Source organism: Liolophura sinensis, chromosome 6 (genome assembly GCF_032854445.1).
Source record: "Liolophura sinensis isolate JHLJ2023 chromosome 6, CUHK_Ljap_v2, whole genome shotgun sequence".
Taxonomy (NCBI): domain Eukaryota; kingdom Metazoa; phylum Mollusca; class Polyplacophora; order Chitonida; family Chitonidae; genus Liolophura; species Liolophura sinensis.
In genome coordinates, this window is record NC_088300.1 from 81,814,197 (window position 1) to 81,838,694 (window position 24,498).

The 24,498-nt window shown below is 45.6% G+C and overlaps 2 protein-coding genes across 3 annotated transcripts; one reads left to right on the plus strand and one right to left on the minus strand.

Moving 5' to 3' along the window:
* Positions 1-1,034: 1,034 nt before the first annotated feature.
* LOC135466849 (protein neuralized-like) lies at positions 1,035-18,998 on the minus strand. 2 transcript variants are annotated; one of them, XM_064744592.1, is made up of 5 exons: positions 18,854-18,998; positions 11,885-12,397; positions 9,127-9,654; positions 3,815-3,934; positions 1,035-3,268 (listed from the first exon to the last, which is right to left on the minus strand). In XM_064744592.1, the coding sequence occupies exons 1-5, from the start codon at positions 18,888-18,890 to the stop codon at positions 2,832-2,834; spliced, it is 1,635 nt and encodes a 544-aa protein (XP_064600662.1). In that variant the 5' UTR covers positions 18,891-18,998; the 3' UTR covers positions 1,035-2,831. The 2 variants fall into 2 exon arrangements, with proteins under 2 accessions (XP_064600662.1, XP_064600661.1); XM_064744591.1 differs by lacking the exon at positions 18,854-18,998 and adding an exon at positions 13,365-13,477.
* On the plus strand, positions 4,588-8,598 carry LOC135469301 (uncharacterized protein DDB_G0290685-like; the record flags this gene model as incomplete). Its single annotated transcript, XM_064747918.1, has 1 exon — positions 4,588-8,598. A coding segment is annotated over one exon (846 nt), but the record flags the coding sequence as incomplete, so codon positions are not given.
* Positions 18,999-24,498: the final 5,500 nt, after the last annotated feature.

Sequence of the window (24,498 nt, forward strand, 5' to 3'; positions counted from 1 at the left end):
CTACATGTCTAGTAATACACAACAGGGTGTGTCAGGTCTCGTGTAACCTACATGTCTGGCAATACACAAGAGAGCGCCAGCCAGCTCTCCTGTAACTTACACGTCTGGCAATAGACAAGTTCATATCGGGTCTCCTGTAATCTACATGCACGTCTGTCACAGCAGTGCGTGCCAAATAGGTCTCCTGTAATCTATGCAACAGTGCGTGTAAGATAGGTCTGCAGTAACCTGCAGAGCGTCACAAGTATATCACGTGTACTTTCCATGGGGTATAAGTAATTTCCCGGAGAAAGTCAAGCTTTCCTTTAGATGATCTGTATTTCGACATGCATGCCATACATTTCTTCCCCAAGAATGGTATAAATGCATGTTGGGATATAGATTTACCAAAATAAAGACCATTAATACTAGAAACTCATCAATGGAACAACGACTTCCTACGGTCAACTCAAGAGTGGCCATAACCCTGATCATGTACATGTAATGGATTTAGTGTGGGTAGGTTTAGGCGTGGAAGTGGGCGGTTGTTGATTGCGAATATAGGCAACACACTTTACTCAAGACGAAATCAGCCAGCTCCAAAACGGGAATTAACTGAAGAGCACGGAATGTACATGTATCACCAACCACTGGCAATTACCTGACAAACTTTTCAACATGACATTGGTTTTCACCACCAAGTAGTCTAGGTGTGTGTCTTGCTGTTTTGCCCTCAGATCAAAAGGAGCACAGTGGAGTACTGTGGAGTCCAGACGGTGCAGTGGAGTGAGACCACACAACACTAGCCCTAGAGAACATAGATTGAAACCACACATGCACTGTCATCACACATCATGTCATCCCACGTCATCCCATATCATCACACAACAGGCTGTGACCCCACAATCATTGAACACAGACTGTGATCACACAATCACTGAACACAGACTGTGACCACACAATCATTGAACACAGACTGTGATAACACAATCATTGAACACAAACTGTGATCACACAATCATTGAACACACAAACACTGAAAACAGAGTGCCATCACATGTTTACTCAGAAGAGCTACCTTTACTGGATATCTATAATAAATATTTACATTATGAAACTATGACAAGTATATCAAAGTACATCACTACAGATAATAGTCTAAAATCTGTCCTAATTTGCATAATTGTGAACATTTATGAGGGGACAAACCAGCAGAATCAACGTCTGCCGCATACATCATTTGGGGTGGGCTGGCGGGGGAGCAGGAGTGGACAGGCGGGGGCGGAGGGGGGGGGGGGGGGCTTGATGTGATCAATATGGCCTATTGAATTAAACCACACCAATAACTGAAGCCATCACCATACCACTACGAATGATAAAATTATGTCCGTGAAGATGGAGGACACACAGACAGCTAAATCTCATGCCCAACCAGTCAATTTGCACACTCAACCAGCTAAATCGCATGGTCCAGCCAACCAAATCGCACACCCTGCCAGCCAATTTGCACGCCAACCAGCCAAATTGCACGCCCAACCATGTGGAAGAGGCTTCCATCCTGTGTTTATGCATAGATCGTCTACAGCAATGTACATGTAGGAGAGACTACCCATTCTGCATTTATGTGTAGACCATCCACAGCAATGTAGGGGAGAATACCCATTCTGTGTTTATGTGTGGACCGTCCACTGCAATGTAGGGGAGACTACCCATTCTGTGTTTATGTGTTGACCGCAGTGGTCTTGCCAAGGGTTATCCAGAGTGCAAATCCACATGTAGGTCCATGATTTGTCCATTCTAGGGTTGAAGTGCAGTCTAAATAAAGGGCTTCCAACCTTTGAGCCTAGAAATAAAGCATGCCTGCTCACCCACCTGTAAAATCTTACCAGTCCTCCTTTCCCATCAATTTGCTGAAAAAAGTCTTTCCAGCAACTTCATATGGGCATGTGTTCTTTTGCAGAAGTAAACTCATATCAGGAAGACATCAAAGCGAGTAAACCAATGGGGCTGTTTCATCTTAAACATTCCTAATTTGGGAAAATTTGGGTTTGCTTGAGAAGACCTTATTTTCCATAACAACCTACCTTTTCTGGTGCAACTAACATTACAACCTCACCAACTGTTTGCAACTAACAACATTGTCACCCAACCAGCTGGTGCAACTAACAACATTGTCACCCAACCAGCTGGTGCAAATAACATTATTGCCACCCAACCAGCTGGTGCAACTAACAAAATTGCCACCCAACCAGCTGGTGTAACTAACAACAATACCACCCATCCAGTTGGTGCAGCTGGCAACATTGCCACCCATCCTTCAGAGGCACCTAAGTTACCAGCATTGAACATCATTCAAGGAAACTAAAACCAAATAAATATGTGAACAACAGGTGTTGGCTGATAATAGCAGTAGTTGTACAAAAGATATACACAAATACATATAGATAATAATACATGTAGATAGATAAATCAAAATAGATAAGAGGTTTTGATTTAAGTATAATGTACACTTGGAAAGAGAGGCAATTTAAGGGGAGACTAGTCCCTCAGGCTCAAATTCCCTGCCCATCTCCCCTCTAGTTTGTCTTGGCTAAGCTGGCTTGTTCCAGCAGGCTGCTATTGTTAGGATTAGCATTAACTGCAAACTGTTTGTGTAGGTCTCAGCACAAGTGCCTGGCTCAAACCATGCGTCTCTTCTGGCAGCCCTACCTGAGCATTTACACCATGGATCCCCAGTCATGCTGTATGACTAGCTCTCTGATTACTCCCATTCACGTCTAGTCTTCTACCTTCAAGCTCCAATGCCTAGGGGCTCGCACGGAGAAGTAAAGTCTTTGTCACAACAGTTATTATCAGGTGCGGTATGTTTTTATCACGTCTTTGATTTTCTGCCGACAGATGGGACATAGTGCGTCTTTCTCCCTCTGCACAAGAATAGCACATTCGTAGCACATGCACATGTGGCCGCAGGTATACAACACTGAGTTGACAGCTCGCTCATAGCACACTGTGCATTCGTTGTCAGCATTGTCGGCCATGGGGCTACGCTCTTCCATGCCCTCCTGTATCTGGGAGGGGCCCTGGGACGGTGACTTCTCCATGGGTGGGTGACGAGGCGGGGTGGGCACACTTGTGCTGCGCAGAAGAGGTGCAGGGTGGATCATTGTGCCAGACTGCAAGGCAGGGACCGGGGTCTGGCGAGGAGGAAGGGCCACTGTGATACTCCCCTCAAGGAAAGAGGTGGAATGGGCCCTCTGGTTGGTGCGATGAGTGACAGCAGGAACCACACCTGTAGACAGACGACAGGATCAGATATACACAAACACTACACTGGTACATGTACGTACAGGTTACAACAGTGCCACAGGCAAGACACGTGCCCAACAACAGGGCACGGAGGTCACACAAGTGCCACAGGCAAGACACGTGCCCCATAACAGGGCACGGAGGTCACACAAGCGCCACAGGCAAGACACGTGCCCAACAACAGGGCACGGAGGTCACACAAGCGCCACAGGCAAGACACGTGCCCCATAACAGGGCACGGAGGTCACACAAGCGCCACAGGCACGACACGTGCCCCACAACAGGGCATGGAGGTCACACAAGCGCCACAGGCACAACACGTGCCACACAACAGGGCACGGAGGTCACACAAGTGCCACATGTACGACGTGTCCCCACAACAGGGCACAGAAGTGCCACAGGTGCAACAGGTATGACAGTTGCCACAGGTACGACACGTGCCACAACACAACACGTGTTGCACAACAGGTTACAGTTTATACTTCTCATGAAATGATGTAGACAGAGGACTACAAGGGATGTAGCTCACCCAGAAGTTTGACTTTCTGTATGCTGCCATAGATATCAAAGAAGGCCCAGAGTGGCAAGGTGCGGTCGACATGCATCAGCGTGCAGACGCGGTGATTGTTCCTCGAGTACTTCACCTCACCTGAAAAAAAGCACACACACAGGGTCCAGTCTTGTACAACACAGTTAAAAGCCTGCTTACCTTGTTGGAGCTGGGGCTCTTCTTACCATGTGCTGTTAGAGTTTAGGCCTGCTTAACACATTGTGTGACAAAATGAGAACTCAGCTTATCCTGTATAGTCAGAGTGAGAACCTGCTTACATGTACCTTGTGCTGTCAAACTGAAGCCCTGCTTAGGGGACCGTCGCTATTTCTCGTTTGCTTCCGGTTCTGTTAAAACGAATGAAACGAATGAACACTCAAACAATGGGTGTCGAGTTCGTTTTTTTCCTTAGAGCCAACTACTGGGAACAGCCAAAGAGGGAGCAGGGGCCTTCCAAAATTAGTCCCGCTAGCACAGCAGGGAATGTCAACTACATGTACACAACAACACGCTTCACTGATCACAACTGCCCAGATGTAGGAACAGTGTAAATCTTTTCTACACAACATGTTGACAACACAGTAAATCAAATACCACATTAGGGTAAGAATCAATTTTGTTTTTGTTGTTTTTTTTTAATATTTAGCTTTCTCATTTTTTAGTTACTTGGTTGAACATAATGTCATGTATCCAATGAATCAATTGCTGCCTTTCATGTGAATAAAGTTTGCGAAAAACTCCTGTGAGGGTAAAACAACTGTACCCGAACATGGAAGAGGCTTCCCTTTACTGGCCACGTGCCTGCCTTGGCAGGAGAATATCAATCTGACAGTACATTCTCAAAAAATAGGGAGGGTGAGGAGGATCATCGGGAGGGTGAGAAAAATCATCAGGAGGGTGAGGAGGATCATTGGAAGGGTGAGGAAAATCACTGGAAGGGTGAGGAGGATCAGTCGAAGGCTGAGGAGGATCACTGGAAGGGTGAGGAGGATCATCAAGAGGGCCAGGGGGATCATTGGGAGGGTGAGGAAAATCACTGGAAGGGTGAGGAGGATCAGTCGAAGGGTGAGGAGGATCATTGGAAGGGTGAGGAGGATCACTGGAAGGGTGAGGAGGATCAGTGGAAGGGTGAGGAGGATCATCAAGAGGGCCAGGGGGATCATTGGGAAGGTGAGGAGGATCACTGGGAGGGCGAGGAAAATCATCGGGAGGGTGAGGAGGATCATCGGGAGGGTGAGGAGGATCATCGGGAGGGTGAGGAGGATCATCAAGAGGGCGAGGAGGATCATTTGGAGGGTGAGGAGGATCATTTGGAGGGTGAGGAGGATCATCAAGAGGGCGAGGAGGATCATCAAGAGGGCGAGGAGGTTCATCGGGAAAGTGAGGAGGATCATCAAGAGGGTGAGGAGGATCATCAAGAGGGCGAGGAGGATCATCGGAGGGCGAGGAGGATCATCGGGAGGGCGAGCTGGACGGCAAGAAGGCTTATTGGGAGAGCAAGGAGGATCATCGGGACGGCAAGAGGATCATTCGGGAAGGTATCAATTCACCAAATATTATTCAACTATACAAACTACTTTACAAAACATATGGACTAAGTCAAGAAGATAGTTCCTAAACTATTTACAGGAGTATCTGCATTTTTGTATTGTGTACACTTCTGTCATAATGACTTCAAAGCCCACTGTTATTAAACTATGCTGGTAGAATTTATCGGTCACTGGGTAGAGTGGCGTGTATTTCATGCCAAAAAAGGGTATAAGCAGTGTGATAGAAAGTATAAACAATATTCGCTCAGTTGACAACAAAGTCTGAGCGGTTCGACCTAACACAAAATATTAAAGCCCCTTTTCTTAATTCCCAGATTCTCCACCAGACCTCGCCTGAACTATGTATAGGGAAAATGTGAGCATACCTGTCATTCATCACACACAAACCACGTACATTTCATGTGGCACCTGCATCCATGTTAGATGTGAGGTTCTGGATGGAATCCCTCAATTTCTGACACAACATGAATGCCTGTCCTAAAAATGTCTGTAGTAAAGTTAGAATTGCATTACCTCTTCTCCCATCCCTTGGAAGCCTCAACTCAGACATAGATTGAACTGAAATATCTTCCTGATAAACTTTTCAGTTGAACAATAACGACACAAACTATACAATGTGTATGGATTACATCAGACTGAATGACAACCGGTACAGATAATTACTTTAGAAATTATTATTAGACAACAAACACATAACAAAAGGCATGGTTAAAGTATTATATGAGAATTCACACAAAACCTGAAGCTGACAGCTTCAAATATGAAACTTTCATGCAGCTTTCCCTAATCACCTGTATGCCTGCTGGTAGGCCTACTTACATGTATGTTTGTGAATGAAGGATTGCCTACTGTGACATAAAGACATAGGCACATTTTGTTTCACCAAGACTGGTGAGAGTAGATGCTGGTTATATATGACAATTAAAACTTTTTATCAAGGGGAAGCAGGCCCTGATCACTTGGAATCCTCAACACCTGCATGACAGTCTCGGTCACACCCCAAATGCGAAGGCTGGATATATGGTACAGTTCACATTAAATGATTTAAATATGCCTTATTAGATCTCAAGCACAGATTTGGATAAACACTCATCACACAGTATAGTTGTCAGCAACTGAGTTTTTGTCTGGCACGAAACCTGCAGGACCTGATATGACTCGGCAAACAAGTACTTGTACGCTGTATGAGTTTCTGGCATATCTTTGACCACATATTTTGGAATATCATGAAAATATGTAAGTGTGAAACTTGAGATTTCTTTTGGAATGGTTTCACGAGTGGAACCACTGTTGTTGTTGTTGTTTCTTTGGGTTTGTTTCTTGTGTACATTCGTACTAATGATCGTTTTACCAATCCCAGTTTACACAATGATGTTTAAACTTATGACTACACAGTGGCTGACCGATACACGCATTTGTTTGATTCCCTTAAATTGCTTAAACCGAAGGGGCAAACGACAGGTGTAAATCGAGCGTAATAAAATAAACGCATCCGAACGATTTATGGGAACTGTCCCCTTACCGTGAGCAGTCAGAGTGAAGCCCTGCTTACCTTGTGCAGTCAGAATGAGGCCCTACTTACCTTCTGCAGTCAGTCTGAAGCAGGGGTTTAGCCACGGCGTTAGGTGAGGGTGTCTCACTTGAGTGACCCAGGACCAATAGGCCGGGGTCGAGGGGCCGGAGATTTAGTCAAACCACTGTTTTTCATGTTGTCATCATTTTTGTTATGTCCTCTGAAAATTTTATATGTTCATGTGACTAGGGTTCTTTTATTACAGATATAAGTAGTATGAAAGTTGTCTTTGCACAGTAGGCGAATGTCATTAAAGCCTTCTTGGCCTCTGCATCAGTGGCTTAGTACTTGTGTTTTTTAGCATGATCACGGAGCCTGATAGATTGATAGTTCAAATAAAAAGGAATTACACTAAACAAATACGGTGACTCTAAGTTAGATGTGATTTTTGGTCGCACTGGCCACTGCCATTGATATTGCCAATTGCCATTGGGCCGACATCAACAAAACTGAAAGTAAACCAGGCCTGAAATTGCTCGTGCCCTCAGTCCACTCGCCCGCTCCGACTGCAGACTTTCAATTTCAGTGTGTTGTAAGCCTGACAGTAACTTAGCCACGTGAACGTTTTCGTTCAGTCTGCAGAAAACGTTTTTGATTCAGTACAGCGACATCAACAAAACTGAAAGTAAACCAGGCCTGAAATTTCTCGTGCCCTCAGTCCACTCGCCCACTCTGACTGCATACTTCAATTTCAGTGTGTTGTAAGCCTGACAGTAACTTAGCCACACGAACGTTTTCGTTCAGCCTGCAGAAAACGTTGTTGTTTCGGTACACCTTTTTTTTCGTCACTTTGGGCCGTTACCTACATTGACTCGGCAGTCCACTTCCAAAATGTCCGATGAAGTCATCGCTGTCAATGTCAGCACCAGCGTGTGCCTGGAGTTCAACATCAAGCTCCAAATCAGAATCCTCTTCGGTGTCTGAGTGTACACTAGCACGAGTTGAAGCTTTGCTGAAGAAAGACATTATCTTGCTAGATTTATCAGAGCCAAGTTTTGACATCTTGGCCGACTCCAAGTGGTTCGATGCTTCCTATACGTACCGCGTGCGTGGATCGGGTCTTGAATGTACTAATGATGGGAAATTCCAAAAGTATTAAACCTTTCGGTCCTGCTGGCTATGTGCTATCAAAATGAAGCTCTGCTTACCTTAAGCAGTCAGAGTGAAGCCCTGCTTACTTTGTGCAGTCAGAGTGAAGCCCTGCTTACCTTGTGCAGTCAGAGTGAAGCCCTGCTTACCTTGTGCAGTCAGAGTGAAGCCCTGCTTACCTTGTGCAGTCAGAGTGAAGCCCTGCTTACCTTGTGCAGTCAGAGTGAAGCCCTGCTTACCTTGTGCAGTCAGAGTGAAGCCCTGCTTACCTTCTACAGTCGGTGTAAAGCCCAGCTAACCTTCATCAGTCAGTGAAGTCCTGCTTACCTTCTACAGTAAGTGTGAAGCCCTACTCACCTTCTGCAGTCAGTGTGAAGCCCTGCTTACCTTCTGCAGTCAATGAAACCCTGCTTACCTTCTGCAGTCAGTGAAGCCGTGCTTACCTTCTGCAGTCAGTGAAGCCATGCTTACCTTCTGCAGTCAGTGAAGCCGTGCTTACCTTCTGCAGTCAGTGAAGTCCTGCCTACCTTCCGCAGACAGTGTGAAGTTCTGCTTACCTTCTACAGTCAGTGTGAAATCCTGCTTCCCTTCTGCAGTCAGTGAAGCCCAGCTTACCTTCTACAGTCAGTGTGAAGCCCTACTCACCTTCTGCAGTCAGTGTGAAGCCCTGCTTACCTTCTGCAGTCAATGAAACCCTGCTTACCTTCTGCAGTCAGTGAAGCCGTGCTTACCTTCTGCAGTCAGTGAAGTCCTGCCTACCTTCTGCAGTCAGTGTGAAGTTCTGCTTACCTTCTACAGTCAGTGTGAAATCCTGCTTCCCTTCTGCAGTCAGTGAAGCCCAGCTTACCTTCTACAGTCAGTGTGAAGCCCTACTCACCTTCTGCAGTCAGTGTGAAGCCCTGCTTACCTTCTGCAGTCAATGAAACCCTGCTTACCTTCTGCAGTCAGTGAAGCCGTGCTTACCTTCTGCAGTCAGTGAAGTCCTGCCTACCTTCTGCAGTCAGTGTGAAGTTCTGCTTACCTTCTACAGTCAGTGTGAAATCCTGCTTCCCTTCTGCAGTCAGTGAAGCCCAGCTTACCTTCTACAGTCAGTGTGAAGCCGAGCTCATCCCCAACCTCTGCGTTGCGGCAAACATCCTTGTTAACCACCCAGTACTCCATACGGTCGAGCAAGAGATCAGAGTCATCAGGTAGCGCCTCTTGCTGGATGGTATCTGGATCACACGATGTAAACCCAAAGCCCAGACCCCCATCAAACGTGTCATCCAGCCCCAGAATCTGCAGCACAATCTTCTCACCACAGCTCAACGGTCGGTCTGTGAAGACATAGCCATTACAGAAATCCTCCCTGCTCCTAATCCCTATAGTCCGGTCAGGAGACAGCTTGACGTTTTTTCCACAGAGTCTGTGTAAAGGCATCGGGCTGAAGTTGATGTTGAGGTGATAACGAGTGAGGCCTGAGCTGACATAGTCTGGTGGGGTGATGGTAAGGGCGTTGGCCAGGTGGGAGGGCAGGTCACCCACCACGGGCAGCTGCGGGGACAATGAGCAAGTCTGTGTAGGGGTTGGGCACATCAAACTGCTCAGGTTGTTCAAAGGTTGGGTTTCTGAAGAAGAGAATGTGACCTCAGCATACAGTAGCCCCCCACAAGAGCTGCTTCATACTAGATCATGACTGTCTTCATTGGTGTATAGTCTATAACACTACCACATTACTCACTATTACCCACCAAACAACATCCTCAAAAACTACAACAGGGATGGTCTGGGGATATGTTCTGATTTTCTCTTGGTTGATCATATGTCAGATGATCATTAAAAAGCTGGTGTGTCAGATAATCTGACCAGCCAAAAAATCAGGCCAACTCAAACTTTTTTCGGGGTTTCTAACATATTTTTTTTTTTTTTTTTTATCCCTTGTGTAAGATGAACACAACATTGTTAAACAGCAGTCACTGTGCTGCTCTGACTTACAGAAATTATACATGTACTCAGCAGTACATGTTTGATCTCGTAAGAAAATCCATTTTCACCCGCTTTGCTTGCATCAGCATAGATGTTTTCACAGCTTACCAATGTAGGCTCTAAATGATCTAACAGTAGCATTGTTTATGTTAAAATCTGGCGGAGTTTATTCAGATATAAGCAGCCAAGAATTGTGTTGATACGGATTAGGGTATTACATTACCATCTGTCCACTACCACCTCTCCACTAACCCATGTCCACTACCAACTCTCCACTACCCCCTGTCCACTACCACATCTCCACTACCCTTGTTGCCTACCAGCTGACGACTACCACCTCTCCACTACCACCAGTCCACTATCCTCTCTCCTCTACTACACATCCACTACCCACTCTCCACTACTACACGTCCACTACCCACTCTCCACTACCACACGTCCACTGCCCACTCTCTACAAATCCACTACTACACATCCACTGCCCCTATCCACTACCCTCTCCACTACTACACGTCCACTGCCCACTCTCCACTACTACACGTCCACTGCCCACTCCCCACTACTACACGTCCACTGCCCAGTCCCCACTACTACACGTCCACTGCCCACTCTCCACTACTACACGTCCACTGCCCACTCCCCACTACTACACATCCACTGCCCACTCTCCACTACGACACCTCCACTACCCACTCTCCACTACCACACGTCCACTGCCCACTATCCACTACCACACGTCCACTGCCCACTCTCCACTACCACACGTCCATTGCCCACCCTCCACTACCACACGTCCATTGCCCACTCTCCACTACCACACGTCCACTGCCCACTCTCCACTACTACACATCCACTACCCACTCTCCACTACCACACGTCCACTATCCTCTCTCCACTACTACACATCCACTGCCCACTCTCCACTACTACACATCCACTACCCACTCTCCACCACTACACGTCCACTACCCACTCTTCACTACCACACGTCCACTGCCCACTCTCCACTACCACACGTCCACTGCCCACTTTCCACTACCTCACGTCCACTGCCCACTCTCCACTACCACACATCCACTACCCACTCTCCACTACTACCCATCCACTGCCCACTCTCCACTACTCACTCTCCACTACTACACGTCCACTGCCCACTCTCCACTACCACACGTCCACTACCCACTCTCCACTACTACACGTCCACTGCCCACTCGCCACTACTACACGTCCACTGCCCACTCTCCACGACACTTCCACCACCCACTCTCCACTACCACACATCCACTGCCCACTCTCCACTACCACACGTCCACTTCCCACTCTCCACTACCACACGTCCACTGCCCACTACCACATGTCCACTATTACCTCTCCAGTACCATCTCTCATCTACCACCCCTCCACTACCCACTCTCCACTACTACACGTCCACTACCCACTCTCCATTACCACATGTCCACTACCCACTCTCCATTACCACACGTCCACTATTACCTCTCCACTACTACACATCCACTACCCACTCTCCATTACCACCCGTCCACTATTACCTCTCCACTACCACCCTTCCACTATCCTCTCTCCACTACTACACGTCCACTACCCACTTCCCACTACCACCCATCCACTACCACCTCTCCACTACCACCTGTCCTATCAATAAGAGAAATGTTCTTGAAGTACATTCAAGAACTTGTCTTGTGTGATGAAATTCTTGAGTTTAGTCAGTGACGTTGGGTGCTGAACAATGTGATATGCAGGTTCAGTACAAAAGTTACCTAATACCGACGTACTGTGGGATCTGGATTCAGTGAGGAAAACCTGATCTCAACAGATAAAACCAGACAAAACCTGAACAAAAGAACACGTTACCTGGGTTAACAAGCTCAACTGCCACTGTATTACCATAGACATCAAACAGGGCCCACAGAGGCTCGTTCACGTTGACGCCGCCAAAGAAGAAGCCCTTGTCCTCGCCGTTGAGGGAGTAGGACACCTCTCCACTTCTGCTTACAGAGAATACCAGCAGGTTACCCGTCACGGCGTATCTCTCACTCAGAGCCTTAGCCCAGTGGCCGGGCTTGTTGGTGAGGTCTGGGCAGGCGTAGCGCGGCAGATCCGATGACCGAACTGTGGCAGGGTCGACGCTGGTAAACCCAAACCTCAGTACTCCACTCCAGCTGGTGGACGTCTCCTTGAACTTGACAAAGACCTTCTCATTGATCGCCACAGGACGACTGCTGAAACATATCCCCTTACAAAAGCTCTCAAAGCGTCGGGCCACGCGTTTCTCTGAGACAATCTCAATGTTCTCACTGTGTGTAGAGTGGTACTGAAGAGGCCAGGTCAAATCGTTCCTCAGACTGGTCAAGTCACCTGGATGACCTGGAAACAAAACAAGCCTGATTAGACACACCTGAACACAAGTCACATGTCATACCCCTGAACACAAGCCTGATGTGACACAGCTCAACACAAACCTGATGTGACACATCTGAACAAAAGTCTGATTTAACACCCCTGAACACAACGCAAATGTTACACACCTGAAAACAAGCCTGATGTCACACACCTTAACACAAACCTGATGTGACACATCTGAACATAAGCCCCATGTAACACACTTGAACACAAGGCAAATGTAACACACCTGAAAACAAGAATGATGTCACACACCTGAACACAATCCCTATGTAACATACCTGAACACAAGCCTGCTCTGACACACCTGAACATAAGCCCCATGTAACACACCTGAACACAAGGCAAATGTAACACACCTGAAAACAAGAATGATGTCACACACCTGAACACAATCCCTATGCAACATACCTGAACACAAGCCTGCTCTGACACACCTGAACATAGGCCCCATGTAACACACCTGAACACAAGGCAAATGTAACACACCTGAACACAAGTCACATGTCATACCCCTGAACACAAGCCTGATGTGACACAGCTCAACACAAACCTGATGTGACACATCTGAACAAAAGTCTGATTTAACACCCCTGAACACAACGCAAATGTAACACACCTGAAAACAAGAATGATGTCACACACCTGAACACAATCCCTATGCAACATACCTGAACACAAGCCTGCTCTGACACACCTGAACATAAGCCCCATGTAACACACCTGAACACAAGGCAAATGTAACACACCTGAAAACAAGAATGATGTCACACAACTGAACATAATCCCTATGTAACATACCTGAACACAAGCCTGCTCTGACACACCTGAACATAAGCCCCATGTAACACACCTGAACACAAGGCAAATGTTACACACCTGAAAACAAGCCTGATGTGATACACCTAAACACAATCCCCATGTAACCCACCTGAAACAAACGTGACATCAGGATGAGGTAGAGACATAGGTATGGGTACCTGCATGCGTTTCTACTTTATAGAGGGTATTCTTTTCCAGCGCCCCCTGAGTTATGTGCGTGTGATCAACCAGGTAAAATATCAGGAAGTGATCTGCCCATTGAGGCACGAAGCTACACCCTCACCTGTGTGTACAGATATACTGTTGACAGACTTAGTAGATGTAAGTATTTATGTAGGCCAGTCCTGTCACGTGTTCACACAACAGGCAGTCATACTTTTATTGAGCAGTAGTCAGGCATACAAAAGGTAACAGCCAGAACTTGTATGCACATGTATACAGCCCCTGAGCCAAGGTGTAGGTCAGGGCATTTAGAGCCACAGAGGGACCTATACTGTATGATCTCACCAAACATCATTTTTCTTCTCAGGTGAAAGCGACCTAACATGCACCCCCATGAGGCCTAACATGCACCCCTACACAGCCTAACGTGCACCCCCATGAGGCCTAACATGTACCCCTACGCAGCCTAACATGTACCCCTACGCAGCCTAACATGTACCCCTAAGCAGCCTAACATGTACCCCTATGCAGCCTAACAAGCATCCTTATAAGGCCTGACATGCATCCCCATGAGGCCTGATATGCACCCCATGCTACCTAACAAGCACTCCACAAGGCCTAACATGCACCCCACGAGGCCTAACATACATCCTCACGAGGCCTGACATGCATCCCCAGGAGGCCTAACATGCACAATCATTTGCCCTAACATGCAAGAACATTAGGTCTATCAAGATGTGTATTTTGTATGAGCTGCTGTACAAGGACCATTCTCTATGAGCTGCTGTACACAGATCATTTTGTATGAGCTGCTGTACACAGGCCATTTTGTATGAGCTGCTGTATGTGGGTCATTTTGTACTATATGAGCTGCTGTACAAGGACCATTTTGTGTAGGCCTCTGTACATGGGCCTTTTTGTATGAGCTGCTGTACATGGGCCTTTTTGTATGAGCTGCTGTACAAGGACCATTTTGCACGAGCCTCTGTACATGGACCATTTTGTATGAGCTGCTGTACACGGATCTTTTTGTATGAGCTGCTGTACACGGATCTTTCTGTATGAGCTGCTGTACAAGGACCATTTTGTATGAACTGCTGTACGTGGACAATTTTGTATGAGCTGCTGTACAAGGACTATTTTGTAGGAGCTGCTGTACTTGGACTATTTTGTAGGAGCTGCTGTATGTGGACCATTTTGTACAAGCTGCTGTACAAGGACTATTTTGTATGAGCTGCTGTACATGGACCATTTTGTATGAGCTGCTGTACATGGACCATTTTCTATGAGCTGCTGTACACAGATCATTTTGTATGAGCTGCTGTACACAGGCCATTTTGTATGAGCTGCTGTACACAGACCATTTTGTAGGAGCTGCTGTACATGGGTCATTTTGTACTGTATGAGCTGCTGTACAAGGACCATTTTGTGTCGGCCTCTGTACATGGGCCTTTTTGTATGAGCTGCTGTACATGGGCCTTTTTGTATGAACTGCTGTACAAGGACCATTTTGCACGAGCCTCTGTACATGGACCATTTTGTATGAGCTGCTGTACACGGATCTTTTTGTATGAGCTGCTGTACACGGATCTTTCTGTATGAGTTGCTGTACAAGGACTATTTTGTATGAACTGCTGTACGTGGACAATTTTGTATGAGCTGCTGTACAAGGACCATTTTGTACGAGCCTCTGTACATGGACCATTTTGTATGAGCTGCTGTACAAGGACTATTTTGTAGGAGCTGCTGTACAAGGACCATTTTCTATGAGCTGCTGTATGTGGACCATTTTGTATGAGCTGCTGTACAAGGACCATTTTGTAGGAGCTGCTGTACTTGGACTATTTTGTATGAGCTGCTGTATGTGGACCATTTTGTACAAGCTGCTGTACAAGGACTATTTTGTATGAGCTGCTGTACATGGATCCTTTTGTATGAGCTGCTGTACATGGACCATTTTCTATGAGCCTCTGTACAAGGACCATTTTCTATGAGCCTCTGTACATGGACCATTTTCTATGAGCTGCTGTACATGGACCATTTTGTATGAACTGCTGTACATGGACTTTTTTGTATGAGCTGCTGTACCCAGACCATTTTGTATGAGCTGCTGTACAAGGACTATTTTGTATGAGCTGCTGTACAAGGACCATTTTGTACAAGCTGCTGTACAAGGACCATTCTCTATGAGCTGCTGTACACAGATCAGTTTGTATGAGCTGCTGTACACAGGCCATTTTGTATGAGCTGCTGTACACAGACCATTTTGTATGAGCTGCTGTACATGGGTCATTTTACACTGTATGAGCTGCTGTACAAGGACCATTTTGTGTAGGCCTCTGTACATGGGCCTTTTTGTATGAGCTGCTGTACATGGGCCTTTTTGTACGAACTGCTGTACAAGGACCATTTTGCATGAGCCTCTGTTCATGGACCATTTTGTGTAGGCCTCTGTACATGGGCCTTTTTGTATGAGCTGCTGTACATGGGCCTTTTTGTACGAACCGCTGTACAAGGACCATTTTGCATGAGCCTCTGTTCATGGACCATTTTGTATGAGCTGCTGTACACGGATCTTTTTGTATGAGCTGCTGTACACGGATCTTTCTGTATGAGCTGCTGTACAAGAACCATTTTGTATGAACTGCTGTACGTGGACAATTTTGTATGAGCTCCTGTACAAGGACCATTTTGTATGAGCCTCTGTACATGGACCATTTTGTATGAGCTGCTGTACAAAGACTATTTTGTAGGAGCTGCTGTACATGGACCATTTTGTAGGAGCTGCTGTATGTGGACCATTTTGTATGAGCTGCTGTACAAGGACTATTTTGTAGGAGCTGCTGTACATGGACCATTTTGTATGAGCTGCTGTATGTGGACCATTTTGTACAAGCTGCTGTACATGGACTTTTTTGTATGAGCTGCTGTATAAGGACCATTTTGTATGAGCTGCTGTACAAGGACCATTTTGTATGAGCCTCTGCCAATTACAGATCAATTCCTATGTGTAAGATTCCATGACTATATGCAGCCAGACAGCATTTAAAGTACATATAAATAATGGAGAAATGCACCACATTCCACAACACAAGTATACATTTCACAATTTCTTTGATTTTTGTTAAAATTAGTGTATACAGGGCCTAAATGCAGATAATAGTCTTAGATCAGCCATAAGTTTGCCTATTAGATGTATATATGGGCCTATACAGTACGTTCGGTCTTAGGCTTTTCCTATTTTATATGTACAAGCAAAAATAAGTGGTATATAAAATGTATTTGACTCCTACCGTAGACTGGTTTCTTATACTTATCTCTTGTATTAGCCTGTTTACCTATTAGCCTGTACCTTCATGGTACATGTACATAAAGGCAACCATCAGAGACATTTTGTTTGCCCTACATGCATTTTCACTTGTTCCAGTGTTGTTCCAGCACTTCAAATCTCACAAAATTTGGCCTAAGTAGAATTATTTCAGAGTAGTGTGCATTTTCAAATGACAACTTACAGTAGATATAGTGATAAGGTTAACAGCATACTTCAGTTCTAATCAGCAGTTGCTTCAGTTCTGGTCAGCAGCTGCTTCAGTTCTGGTCTGTAGTTGCTTCAGCTCTAGTCTGTAGTTGCTTCAGCTCTAGTCAGTAGATGCTTCAGTTCTGGTCACTAGTTGCTTCAGTTCTAGTCAGTAGTTGCTACAGCTCTAGTCAGTAGTTGCTACAGCTCTGGTCAGTAGTTACTACAGCTCTAGTCAGTATTTGATTCAGTTCTAGTCAGTAATTGCTTGAGCTCTAGTCAGTAGTTGCTTCAGCTCTAGTCACTACCTGCTACAGCTCTAGTCCTTAGTTGCTTCAGTTCTAGTCAGTAATTGCTTCACTTCAAGTCAGTACCTGCTTCAGCTCTAGTCAGTAGTTGCTTCAGTTCTAGTCAGTACCTGCTTCAGCTCTGGTCAGTAGTTGCTTCAGTTCCAGTCTGTAGTTGCCTCAGCTCTAGTCAGTAGATGCTTCAGTTCTGGTCACTAGTTGCTTCAGTTCTAGTCAGTAGTTGCTTAAGTTCTAGTCAGTACCTGTTTCAGTTCTAGTCAGTAGCTGCTTCAGTTCTAGTCAGTAGTTGCTTCAGCTCTGGTCAGTAGTTGCTTCAGTTCCAGTCTGTAGTTGCCTCAGCTCTAGTCAGTAGATGCTTCAGTTCTGGTCACTAGTTGCTTCAGTTCTAGTCAGTAGTTACTTCAGCGCTAGCCACTAGTTGCTACAGCTCTAGTCAGTAGTTGCTTCAGTTCTGGTCATCAGTTGCTAGGAGTGACTAGAGCGACTAGAATGACTAGGAGTTTCCATGTGCATGATGTATCCAAGTGAAGTAAGCAGTTCATGCGCAAACAACAGAACGTGTATAGGTAACATGAAAAATAACATGAACATGTGCTTCTGTGCATTCTTGGGATTTGACTATGAAACAAGGTTTAGCAGTATCAGGTTACACAATGAACATCGCAAGGGCGGTGTTAAACCTTTAAACAATATCACAAAGGGAAAACTCACACTTTTTGGAGTTTTCTCCATTTTCTGTATGTTTCATAAACGTTAAATTCATTAGGCTGGTGCTCGCCTTTTTAACAAATACATCCGCCAAGCAGTTGGAACGATTGTCCAAATTTTCTGACTACAAATTTCAGCCGAGTAAAAACTGTAAGCCGAGTCAGCATTTGAGCAATCTCACGAGTTCATGCTGGTTAAGAAGAGACAAGGAGGGAGCTCTCGCACACTAACGCAGCGTGATTTTAAGGCACTGGCTCCAATAAGACTCCAACTCCTTTTCTTATATTAGCCTAGCGTTGTTGGAGTCTCGACACTAACAGTATTAATTCCATGCACAAAAAAGGTCCAGGTTGATTCTCTTTGTTATTGAACAAATCTCGTGCAAATAACAGTCATCAACCTGAATTTGCTTTAGAAAAGATGTATTATAGTCATGAAGGCTTCCACAGCACAAACTACTTGGCTGTGGCCGCCATCTTCCTTCGGCTCCACTATGAAGCAGGACAAGCGCATAGGCCTACATGTAGCTGCTCAACATGGCCGCCACGGCCGAGGGGCATGTACCGTACAGCCTTCATGGCTGTAATAAATCTATAATAAAGCGAAAAGGGAAATTTGGTGGTGGTGGTGGTGGTGGTGGTGCGGTGAGGGGGGAAAGCAGGTCTTTAGGCTGATGTCTTTTATTTGCATGGCATTTGTTCAAAAACAAAGAGAATCGGATTGGACCTTCATTGAGTACGAAATTAATACTGTTAGCGTCGAGACTCCAACGACGCTAGGCCAATATAAAAAAAGAAGTTGGAGTCTTTCGGGGCTACCAACTCCCCTGCTGCTGAGAGCGTCAATGTTTTGATGTTGTTGTTGAATGTTGTCTCGCCAGTGCAAGTGTACCCTCAAACTCACCTCTGGAGGCGGCCGTCGATGATGACTGGTTGCCCATAGTGAGACCATACCAGCATCATTCTTGTCCTCTCACACTCTCTTTTTTACCCCATCAGTCTTTAAAAACTTCAGACTTCAAGAGCGTAATTCACGACACCGGAAGAGACGGAACTGTGGCGCGAATTGCCCCTTACACCAAAGTCAATTTAAAAAAAAAAAAAGTCAGATGTCAACATGGTTGTCTCCCTTAGGTGTGTACCCGATCTCTGAATAGGCCTACTTTGCAGATCACACAATTTATTTATTTATTTATTTATTTATTTATTTATTTATCTATCTGACAAAATCTTAAATATTGATACCTTTACTACTGGATACTAATTCAGTTTGTGACCTGTTGTCTTTTTTTTCCCGGGAAATCAAGCCGGCAGAGCAAGCAGAAAAGGTGACAAAGCTAATGTGATTTTAATCACTACTTACAATCGTCTGGAAAACGCGCCGCTGGCTATCCGAAAGGCTTGAACGCCCGGGGCCTAGGCGGCCTCTGGATACTGGCTTATTATTTGACTTGGATTCTAGTTTCCCTGCCTCATGACCCCAAAAATTAGACTCCTGCGTCTCTCAGTAGATAGACTAGCGGCTTCTCTGATAAACCTGCATGGCAGCGAGGCCACGACGGTTACCTGTATTTATTTATTTGATTGGTGTTTTACGCCGTACTCAAGAATATTTCACTTATACGACGGCGACCAGTATTATGGTAGGAGGAAACCGGGCAGAGAGCCCGGGGGAAACCCACGACCATCCGCAGACGGTTACCTTCATGGCATTTATGTTTGCTTTCCACAATATTTTGTTTTCTATCAAGACGCTGTCTGTAGAAGCACAGTGGCCGTGACGCGTTATGTGCAGCGCTGCCTCATGGAATGCCACGTTGACGTCTTTACTTAAGCATGCTGGCGTAAACCACCGACCCGTGTCGTATTTATTTACTTATTCATTTGATTGGCGAGGAGCAGAGCTCGGGGGTAACTCGCGACCATCCACAGGTTGCTGACATATCTTCCAACGTACGACAAGAGAGGAATATGACATGAGCTGGACTTGAGCTCACAGGTGAAATCGCATGTGTGAGAGGCTCAAGACTTGTGCTGTGCTAGCACACTAGCCACCAGGCCATGGAGGCCCCGTGATGTATGTACCAGTATAAGATAAGAGTAAAAACATACCCATTTAGAACCACATATGTACAGCATTCCACCAGCCAAGGTTAAATGTTAGCAGAATCATGCGTCACGTACACTTTTGGAATGACACATGTGTTTGGTGCTGACTTGCATCTTGTATCTTACAATCACCAGAAACGACTAGGTTCTCATCCTAATTGACTAACTAACCACAGATGACCGACTGTAGCAAAGCTGTGGGCGGGGTAGAGGTGGTATATTTCTTTGGAAGGGTGAAAAAACAAACATCAAAACAACCATCCGAAGTTTAATTCTATATAGCGGTACACAAGAGAGGTTATTAGCCTCTCCGATATTTAAGTTTTCCGTGTAAAGAATCCAGTATATTGTTGAAGCCAATCCTCAGCGTTGTGCCTTAATGCCAAACCGCACATTGATAAATATCCCCGCGATTCGATTCCAACCACTTAATACGCTGAAAACAAGGCACAAGTGGTACAAGTTAGTGATCAAACATCAGAGAATCTGTTACTACGATAGAGTGACCTTTGACCTTGTGACGTCACGAAGGGCATATGCTTTGGGGCTCTATAGACAGTAAAGACCACTGGATACTTTTCACAGCGAATGTCGACATCACGCCAACAAAGCTACACTCCTCATGCAGAGGCCAGTCCGTAGCCTTCCGTCGACAGACTTGAATGGCCTGTTGTGGAGAAAAAGTCTGTACAGCCAGAGCTTGTTACTGCATAATCCTAGGGGAGTTTTATAGCATGACGTCACCCGACCAGGGTTACAGGCCGCGCAGGCAGTCCGGTTTTAATTCTGTTCTGTTTTTTTTTTTTTTTCTTAAGTACTACTGGTTAAAATTTTGTATTTTTAAAGGAGAAGAAAACTTAAAAACATGACACTATAGGCTGAAAAGAGCACATTTTTTTCTATCTGGAGGTGCATGCAGCATAATTTTGCCATTTTTCCTCGCCGTACACGTATAGCTTGAAAACGGCAAAGCTGGCATAAATCGCTTAGTCCATCGCGTCCTCCATCTTTAACACCCTATAATTTATGCTGGGAGTGTTTCCTCTCAGCCAATGAAAGTCGTTAAAACTGCCGGCATGTTCGTGTAAACTCGGAACCTACGTCCAACATTCCGGTTTCCCGATCGTCAAGCGGAAAACGAACTGTACTGTTCCCTATCTTCTGGGAAGAAGCGTTCTAACGCAAATGTACGAATTTTCGGCGGTTTCTGACGGCAATTCTCCTCCTAACACAGAAGACTTCAGGACTAGTTCTTAGGCAAAATGGAGTCGCCCACATCGGATTTTGGCACTGACTGTATTCATCATTTATCCACTTGATGGATATTATATTAAAAAAAAATTAATGGCATGCACCCGCGAGGAAAAGCATACTCTTTTCAAAGGTATTTGATTGATATTTAAATTTTCTTCTTTAAATGCAGTTTACAGATTAATATATTCTGAATATTGCGTATCATTTAGTGTGAAAATAAAGGCTATTGTTTATTATTTGTCAGAACAGGGTATTCATATGACCAGTAATAAAATAAAAGAATAATGAGTTTGTGAAACAAGACTATGTGTATACAGAGAGCCATGTCTGACAGCCTCAATTTTCAATCTTTGGGGCGATAACTGCTTGGAATAGCTATAGATTGTTTCATGGTTAAAGTATTTGGGTTAAATGATGAAACAAACTTCATAAAATCTGAAACAGTTATCTTCCTAACGGGAAAAATCTTCACGAAATGCTTCTAACGCATTTATTTATTTATTTGTTTGATTGGTGTTTTACGCCGTACTCAAGAATATCTCACTTATACTACAGCGGCCAGCATTATGGTGGGTGGAAACCCACGACCATCCGCAGGTTGCTGGAGACCTTCCCACGTACGGCCGGAGAGGAAACCAGCTAGCGCGCTAACCAACTGAGCCACGGAGACCCCTGACGCATTGAACTTCTCGACGTGACAGTGTGTAAAAAACATAACTGGACAACTTAATCCGTGATCGGAGACCGGAAGAGATAAAGAAAATAACTATTCAGCCTTCGGCAAGCAGAGTCTTGCATTTTATTATGTCAAAGCCACAACAAATTTAAAAATGGTTGTATGGGTGAAGAGAACTGAGCAGTACACTTCAATATGACAATCGGAATGAGATTCCCTGGTAAATGGTACGGGAGGTGTTATAATAGTCTCCGACATCAAAAAAAAGTCACTGGTAAATGGTAAGGGAGGTGTAACGGTTATAATAGTCTACGACATTCAAAATGAGATACTCAGGTAAATGGTACAGGAGGTGTAATAGTTACAATAGTCTCCGACATTCAAAATGAGATTCCCTGGTAAATGGCATGGGAGGTGTAACTGAAAATTCAAAATAAGATTCTCAGGTAAATGGTACGGGAGGTGTAACAATTATAACAGTCTCCACATTCAAAATGAGGTTCCCTGGTAAATAGCACAGGAGGTGTAACTGAAAATTCAAAACGAGATTCTCAGGTAAATGGCACTGGAGGTGTTATAACAATCTCCGACATTCAAAATGAGATAATCAGATAAATGGTACGGGAGGTGTAACTGTGATAATTTATTTATTTATTTATTTATTTATTTGATTGGTGTTTTACGCCGTGTTTTACGCCGTACTCGTTTCGCTTATTCGACGGCGGCCAGCATTATGGTGGGAGGAAACCGGGCACAGCCCCGGGGGAAACCCACGACCATCCGCAGGCTGCTGCATACCTTCCCACGTACGGTCGTAGAGGAAGCCAGCATGAGCTGGAAATTAACTCACAGCTAGCGCTCTAACCAACTGAGCCACGGAGGCCCCGTAACAGTGATAATAGTCTCCGACATTCAAAATGAGATTCCTGGTAAATGGCACGGGAGGTGTCATAATAGTCTCCGACATTCAAAATGAGACCCTCGGATAAATGGCACCGGGAGATCTTACAATAGACTCCGACATTCAAAATGAGACTCTGAGGTAGATGGTACAGGAGGTGTAACAGTTATAATAGTCTCCGACATTTAAAATGAAACTCTCAGGTGAATGGCACGGGAGGTGTTATAATAGACTCCGACATTCAAAATGAGACTCTCGGGTAAATGGTGCGGGAGGTGTAACAGTTATAATAGTCTCCGACACAAGACGGATCAAGTTAGCGGTTTCCATCGTTATCATAAACCAGTCATGGGCACGAGACGGATGAAGTTAGCGGTCTCCATAGTTATCGCAGACCCGTCATGGGCACGAGACGGATCAAGTTAGCGGTCTCCTTAGTTATCACAAACCCAGTCATGGCACTAGACTGACCGAGTTAGCGGTCTCCATAGTTATCGCAGACCCGTCATGGGCACTAGACGGATCAAGTTAACGGTCTCCTTAGTTATCTCAAACCAGTCATGGGCACTAGACTGACCGAGTTAGCGGTCTCCATAGTTATCGTAGACCCGTCATGGGCACTAGACGGATCAAGTTAGCGGTCTGCATAGTTATCACAAACCTGTCATGGGCACTAGACTGACCGAGTTAGCGGTCTCCATACTTATCGCAGACCTGTCATGAGCACGAGACGGATCAAGATAGCGGTCTCCATAGTTATCGCAGACCCGTCACGAGCACTAGACGGATGAAGTTAGCGGTCTCCTTAGTTATCACAAACCAGTCATGATGGGCACTAGACGGATCGAGCTAGCGGTCTCCTTAGTTATCACAAACCAGCCATGGGGCACTTGACGGACCGAATTAGAGGTCTCCATAGTTATCGCAGACCCGTCATGGGCACTAGACGGATCAAGTTAGCGGTCTCCATCGTTATCACAAACCAGTCATGGGCACTAGACGGACCGAGTTAGCGGTCTTCATAGTTATCGCAGACCCGTCATGGGCACGATACGGGTCAAGTTAGCGGTCTCCATCGTTATCACAAACCAGTCATGGGCACTAGACTGACCGAATTAGCGGTCTCCATAGTAATCGCAGACCCGTCACGGGCACGAGACCGATCAAGTTAGCGGTCTCCATAGTTATCACAAACCAGTCATGATGGGCACTAGACGGATCGAGCTAGCGGTCTCCTTAGTTATCACAAACCAGCCATGGGCACTTGACGGACCGAATTAGAGGTCTCCATAGTTATCGCAGACCCGTCATGGGCACTAGACGGATCAAGTTAGCGGTCTCCATCGTTATCACAAACGAGTCATGGGCACTAGACGGACCGAGTTAGCGGTCTTCATAGTTATCGCAGACCCGTCCATGGGCACGATACGGGTCAAGTTAGCGGTCTCCATCGTTATCACAAACCAGTCATGGGCACTAGACTGACCGAATTAGCGGTCTCCATAGTAATCGCAGACCCGTCACGGGCACGAGACCGATCAAGTTAGCGGGTCTCCATAGTTATCACAAACCAGTCATGGGCACGAGACAGATCAAGTTAGCGGTCTTG